The sequence below is a fragment of the Porites lutea genome, chromosome 5 (genome assembly GCF_958299795.1).
Source record: "Porites lutea chromosome 5, jaPorLute2.1, whole genome shotgun sequence".
Classification (NCBI taxonomy): domain Eukaryota; kingdom Metazoa; phylum Cnidaria; class Anthozoa; order Scleractinia; family Poritidae; genus Porites; species Porites lutea.
The window spans coordinates 44,619,378-44,626,877 of record NC_133205.1 but is presented as its reverse complement, the minus strand read 5'-3'; the positions used below and the strand labels follow the sequence as shown (position 1 = coordinate 44,626,877).

General features: G+C 36.4%; 1 protein-coding gene across 1 annotated transcript in view; it reads left to right on the top strand.

The window, feature by feature from the left end:
* Positions 1-7,500, top strand: part of LOC140938438 (osteomodulin-like) — a 15,576-nt gene that overhangs the window by 7,083 nt on the left and 993 nt on the right. The window contains exons 4-5 of the mRNA XM_073387916.1: positions 3,653-3,712; positions 4,977-5,051. Of these exons, the coding sequence (XP_073244017.1) occupies positions 3,653-3,712; positions 4,977-5,051 (135 nt within the window). The remainder of the gene's footprint in view (positions 1-3,652; positions 3,713-4,976; positions 5,052-7,500) is intronic.

The following is a 7,500-nucleotide window of genomic DNA, read 5'->3' as shown; positions in this document are numbered from 1 at the left end:
TTATTTGAATGTTACTTATTTGATAGAATATTTTAAGAAGTTAACCTCATATGTTGTATATACCTCCCCTTGTTGAGGGGTTTTTGTTTCTGTGTGTTGTTATATCTCTTTTATTTTCCTTTTTTCTTAATATGTAGTTCAATAACGCCTTTATTTATCATTTTTGTCCTGCCTAGATTAATTGTTTTTTCAGGGCCGTCGATAAAACCCGGAACATGGAACATTCCGGGACATTCCGGAACATGCCGGAACATTCCGGAACATCCCGGAACATCCCGGAACATGAAAAAATAAAAATAATTTTCATGAAAAAAAATATAATGAAATAACAATAATAAAATATTTTATGGTAAAAATTAATGAAAACGTAAAATAACAAAAAATAACGAAAAATAATGAAATAATCAAGAAAAAGAAACAAGTATCCTCTCTGAGTATGAGAAAACAATATTTTGTCGGAACCGATTAAAATTTGTTGGGCAAGAAAGGGTTCATGCAAATGACAGTGATGAGTGAAGGCTTGCTTCTAAATTCAAAATATATGAAAATGGGTCGCGAGGAGGGGGTTTTTTTAAGCGTTCCTCACACAGCTACCTCTTGTAATTGTTTGCCATGAGTTAATCATTTGGCGGTTATCAATTTACGTTTCTGCAATGGTCTAAAATGTCGGTGCAGTATTTCATGTCCAGCCAAGTCGGTAAGTAGCTCATTTCAAGCCAACGTATAGTCTCCTCATATATAACCGACATTTGCTTACTTGAGGTGCTTTGTTTCACTTGAGGTTGACATGAATTACTTACAGACTAGGCGACTCTGTGAACTTAAGAAGAGTATAAGGGCTCCTGTCTTTGGATTTTAATAGACAATACTCACATTCGTAGTAGTTTCTATACTGTTTACAGTCAGTTTGATATTTTAGACGTCTCCTCGAGTCGCAAGAGGAGTTTGCGGGAGACGGCTAAAATTCAGGCTAACTGATAACAGTTAGAAACTACCACTGCGCTACCACTGCCACTGCAACTATTCACGGCGAATGTGAATCTTTAATTTAATTATCCAAGTCCAAAGCGACGATCTCCTAAGCTCTCATTACAGTCGCAAAGCCGTAAATGGATAACAAGAGGTGGCTGTGTGACGAAAGCTTAAAAACCCTCTCCTCGCGACTCATTTTAATATATTTTGAATTTAGAAGCAAGCCTTCACTTATTACTGTCATTTGAATGGACCATCACTCGCCCAAAAAGTTCATTGCCACAAAATACTCGGAGATGATACCAGTTTCTTTTTCTTTGTTTGTTTGTTTATTTCTTTATTTTTCGTTTTTAAGTTATGTTATGTTATTTATTTTGTTATTATAAATTTTTGCAAAAATTGTTTTCTATCAATTGTTCTATTTATTATTAGTTATTATTATTATTATTAATATTATTAATATTATTATTTAATAAATTAATTATTTTTTCATAAAAAATATTTTAATTTTTTCATGTTCCGGGATGTTCCGGGATGTTCCGGAATGTTCCGGCATGTTCCGGAATGTTCCGGAATGTTCCATGTTCCGGGTTTTATCGACGGCCTATTTTCAGGGCATAAAGTATTGTAAGCTTTATGGATCTTGAACAAAATACACTGTTGTTCAGTAATAGATCACAGATGACGTCAAAATGTGGTAAAAACAAAGAAGTGGCACACGAACCGCAGGCGAGTGTGTCACTTATGTTTTTACCAGTTTGGCGTCTTCTGTAATCTATTACTGAACAGACTCACGGCAAAGTGGAATCTATTTGTTTTATACAATGATCAGAAAAGAATAAAGACCGAGACACATTCATACCGGTCTCGTACCGCTTGACCGTTCGAGGATTTGTGCCTGTTTAGGCATTTTTTAAGTCACAAACGTTACTTTTCGTCTGCGCTTCTTCTTTTTTTTTCTTTATCCTACTTGTAAACAGTTTCGAAAAGTTTTTCAACGTCTTCACTTGCTCACAGCAGAATAATGGCGAAAACATTTCGCAAAACAGCGAGACTCTCGTAGCGATATTGACAAACGATGGCAACCGTTATGAAGTTTTCTTGCATGCAGTTTAGGCATTCTCAAGTTGTCAAGATCGGAACTCTTTTTGTCTCCGTTTTTGTTCTTTGAAAATAGCTCCTGCTAAACTTTTTTCGAGGCTTTCACCTGCTTAATCCGAAAAAATCTCACAAACATTTTCAAAACCGCGCGCCATCCATGTATCTGTACTCTAGTAGATCATAAGCAACGACCAATTACAGCGCGCGTAGCATTCACATCATTGTATAAAACATAAATGGGAGCGTGTTCGATTGACAGTCGTATTCCGAAATAAACTCTACGTCAAGTAACTCGTTTTAGCATTCTATGCAGAATAGAAATAGATAAATAGAATAGATAATGGTGGCTTACGTAACGTTTTGAGTGGGCGAAACATTACGGTAGAAAAGATTAAGGACAATTGCGTATTCGACTGGTAACCGAGAATACAATCAATCAAATCACTTAGGGAACCCTACGAATACCGGTAGAAAAGACAAATTAATAATTATTTAACTTTTCTCTGTCTGTTTAGTAATGTATTTTAAGGGACCGATGTAGTATCTTTTGAGGCTGTTGATAGGAAAAGGTCTTCAAATTGTAGCCGAGTGACAAAAGCGGGCTTATATGGGATATAATTTGGACAGCAGTCCTGAAGTGACCTGCTAAACTGATTGTGACGCCCTCAGTACTCGTGCGAAGTCATTAAATTAATTCAGAAAACCTCAGTAACGTACATTTGGTACAAATGATTTAGTGTTATTCTGTTCCTTACTAAACTGCAAATTAAACTTACTAAGCATCCAGAACAAACAAAACAGTTTCTTTTCGAGTAGGTAAAAAATGTTGAGAGTTAACATAGCTACAAGCCCAGCATATTCGAAGCATATCCTTACACTCCCAACCACACCCAAAAATCAAAGCTTTGTTTTATGAACAACAAAAACACTACCTTTCGACCTTAGATTTGCCACAGAATAACCTAATTATAAGTCTGTCAAAACAACAAACAATGACATTTTTAGTAAACTAATAAGCTCGTGGCCTGACTGGTTATTTAAAGAATTGAAAACTCACCTTCTGTCCATCTCGATAACTTTATTGGCAAATTGGAAAGACCAATGAAAGAGAAGAAGACAATTTGTGACTTGAATCATAAAACAAATACGCTATGAAGTATGTCCTGATCTACAGCACGATCCGGCTGCCCTACTGTTTGTCCAAGTGGTCCTTGCAAGATTTGTTTGCCAAGTCGATCTGCCCTATATCTGATACTTCTCATATCCCGCCCTTCTTCTCATAAACCTTCTAAAAGCCAAAACCGGAAGTCACTAATCTCACTTACTTGGCTACCGAGTAGCCTAGCAAAGGCTAGGGGGGGGGGGGGGGGACCCTAAAGGTATTCCTTTAACATAGGCCCGATAACGGTAGCTAACAGCCGGTCCGTAATTAACGGTTCACGGATCTGGAAGTAAGTTGTTGTTGTTGTGGTTTCTGCTGTTTTGTTTGTTTGTTTGTTTGTTTTTCTCAGGTTATTTTACAATGCTTACGATTTTACGATCTTCTTGTTTTGTTTTGTTTGTGTGTTTTTTATTGCAGTAATCTTCGTGATAACTTCATTAGTGGAGGGTTTTATCTCCCCAAGACGATTGGCAGATTGTGAGTTATTTTTTGCAGTAGTTCTTTTGTTTTCTGAAAAGATAACAAATTCTGGTCCCCACCTCACTTTTTTGAAAATTCCTAATTTAGAACTGTAACGAACCGAAAATTGGATATTTCCGTAATCTAGAAACACATGAAGGATAATGTGCTCAATAGACATGTTTGTTTTGAAACATTTCAAAGAAGCTAAAACATGCTTACCTCCATCGACGTTGAGTTGTTGTTCAGTTTTGCAAACATTATCCAAATAGGAGATGTCGTCCGTCGACAGACGAGTTGAATTCTTGCTGTTTTTTTTTTCGTTTTTTAGCCAGTAGTTCGCCTATTTCGTTCTCGCTAAACGAGTGAAATGTTCCGCCATTTTGTACTCACGACCAAAAACCACTCAACCTCTTCCCCAGGTCTTCTCGATTAACTGTTTAGTTTTCTGGCAACTATGCTGCACAATTGACGTCAATTTTCGCATATCGCAAAATTCTTCCAAATTTGGTCAACAGTAGCTGGTTATGATGAATCCGTGGGATTTTAGTCAATCACAAACGGAGAAATATTTCGAAAGAATAATCATCAAATATCATTATCATTATCATTAGTATTGTCGTTGTCATGGTTGTTATAAGCTGTGGTCACACTACAGACTTTTTATCTAGGTAAACTCGACTTGTTGACAGTTTACCCAGGAAAGCTTGAATTTTTTAAGTGTGACCGATTTTTCCCTAAGTAACTTACCTCGGGGAAATCTTATCGTCTGGGGATTGAATATGTCTCGAGAACAATAGACTTTCTCTTGACAGCTACCCCAAAGCGATAGCTTGGGAAAAAAGAATCAAGGTTTTGATGACAGAGGCAGACATAGCTCAAGGGGTGAAAGAAATTTTGGTGGCACGAGTCGTCTACGTCTTCGCCTGTCTTCATTGAATTAGCGTACGAAATAACAGTGAGATAAAAGAAAAAAAAAAGTATCTTTGATCGGCTAGATCCCTGCGCATCTTGCCTTCTTGAATTTACCCTCCAAAAGATTCAGCTGTGCGTGAAAACCTTGGGAGCCCATATCAGTAGTGTGACCTTCCCAGAATTTTCTTATCTAAGTAAAACAAAACTAGCGATGAATTTAGCTCGGGAAATTTTTGTTGAATTTGCCCTAGGTAAATCGGTTTTACCTAGGTAAAAGTCCACAGCGGACCACAGCTATTATCATTATCCTTATCATTATCATTATGATTAACATTATTAATATTACTATCAACATGATTTATTCTAGGGATCTTCTAAATAATTTGCTTTCATCAGACGATTTAAAAGTCATCCTCAAAGGATTAACGAAGCTAAGTTACCTGTAAGCTGTCATAATACGTTTCCACTTCTCCATCCCCCTCTTTATATTTTATGAAGATATAGTATCATTTTGTTCTTCCTGTTGTTGTTGTTCTTCTTCTTCTTCTTCTTCTTCTTCACTATTCACCCTTTTCATTCCTTTCTTGTAGTTATGTTGGAAGGATATAAATAGTGTTGTATGGCTGATGGTTTTAAGCAGTTAAGAAAGAATAATGATACCTTTCACCTTTTTTTTTTGGTCACAATAAAAAAGAAAAATATTTTCACGTCATTTTTTCATTTTTATTTATTCGAATTTCCTTTCCTTGTGATTGAATTTTGGTGTTACTTTTATTGATAGTTACTTCTAAAGATATATGTTGAAGAATACGAAACGTCAGGTTAAAAGTTACCTTTTTCCAGTTAGAATACACGTCTCATTTCTTTTGTCTGAGGATTTTAGGATAAATGGGGGGGCTGCTGCCCAACTTCTTTAACAATTTTAGTTACCAGTGGATAGCAAAAAAAAGGAAAAATAGCAAAAATACAATATCTATTCACGACACTATATATTTTTGTTTACCATGTAAGTTCAAGATTGAATACTAAACAACAACAAAAATAATGAAATAAATAGATTGTAGTACATCCCATTCGCTTGATTAATATCATGCAACAAGATAGTATTGTGCCGCACGTTCGCTAACATTCTTCTTGTAGCATTTTTTACGATCAGGATGGTAACTTGCCCCCTCAGTCCCAAGGACATCCACTATAACTTTAGTGAGGTTTACTTGAAATCCGGACGTTTCTCTCTAAGTTCGGCTCTCATGGCTGTGTACTTCATGTTATGACACTCACGTATTTGTCCTATTCCTCCAACACGGGTATGCTGTCTTAATTATGTAGATTTTTTTTCTTGTTGTCCGTATTTAAGAGCTGAGCGATTCCATCCACTCTCCAGGCGAGTTTCAGTCGCTTTAGAACAGTCCCAGGTTATATTATTTCTACATCTTTATTGCCATAGAAACTGAGAGGCTCCGGCCTGTCTCAGTGGAAGCGTCTTCTCATTCAGTCGATGGCTATGGGTAACTCATTTAATTAAGGTGGCTCCCTAGAGTAAAATGATCGTACGCAGCCTTGGCGCTAGATGTCCTTGCAAAATTAAACAAAACATGGCAAATGTGAAATATTCTTGGGTAAAAACTTTATTAACTTCATGCAAGAAATGTGGCTAGTGGGAGGACAAACATTTATAAGAGGAGCCAGTGTCATATGAGTTACAAGTCACTTCTGAAACTATCGATCTCCATGAGCGGGAATCGTATCATAAAGAATCGTATCATAAACAAAGCAGAAATTTCCAAAGACATCAATTATTTCGCTTTAAAAGTAGACAAACGTACTTAAAATAGTCGAAGTAAAGGGTAAAACGAAACTTTACAAAGACAAAAAAAGTGAGTACACTACCCTTGAAGGAAGCAAGAATTGAAACGACCGGAAACCGTTTTATAAACTTAATTATCAGAAAAAGTTCCCTTCTTGCAAAATCCAGCTGATGGAACCTAAGTTTCCAAGGAAGAACCAATCATCCTTGTACTTTTTTTGTTTCAAAAGTCCTTTAACGCACATGATGCACTAAAAGAGGTCGTCGCGCTAGGAAAAATAGTTTTTGATCCAAGGATTGACCTTTGACGAAAACAATATAGTCGAGAACTACGTTCTTGTACGTAGTCGAAGACATGATGTATTTAGATTCTGGAGAAGTTCAAAGAAAAACGTCACCATTAATCTCGCACCCAGATCTCCCGCGCGTAAGACAGAGTGAGATCTGGGTACGAGATTACGTCACCATCTGGATTACCTAAAGACGAATATGGTTTAAAATATATCTGGAAGTGGACTGGTATTTGAAGATTTGTAATCGCAATCACCACAAGTGACCACCACGGCTCCCTTTTTGGCTACGATAGTCAAGTTCTTCGAATATGAATTTCCCATCTCCTCCTTTTATAACTGGTGAGATTTATACATTTTTACATTTTTACAGATGGCTTTTGTTGTTCTTGAAGAAACCACATGTTTTCAGTAGCTATGTCCATTATGCACATGCGAGCGTGATGGCTAGAGCGCGTATTGTGCTCATTCGACCTCGAGCCACGCGTGTTTTCTGATTTTTGTGACGTTAGCGCAGGAAAAAAGGTAAAATTTCCATGAATTTTCTCGCGTTTCCTTCGAAAAAAATTGTCCTATTTCTTCACAGTTCCATTTAATTAAAACTGCTTTGTTAAAATTTGTAAGAGCTAATTGGCTTTATTAAGAAAAATAGCAAATTACGGATTATCGGCAAAATTGTCTTAACGATCCCATTTCTTTCCACTTTAAAATATTCAGCAATATTGTTTACATAGTGTAGCAAAGATTGAAAGAAAGTTAGAAATATTAAGAAAAAATGACCAAAATGACAAAAT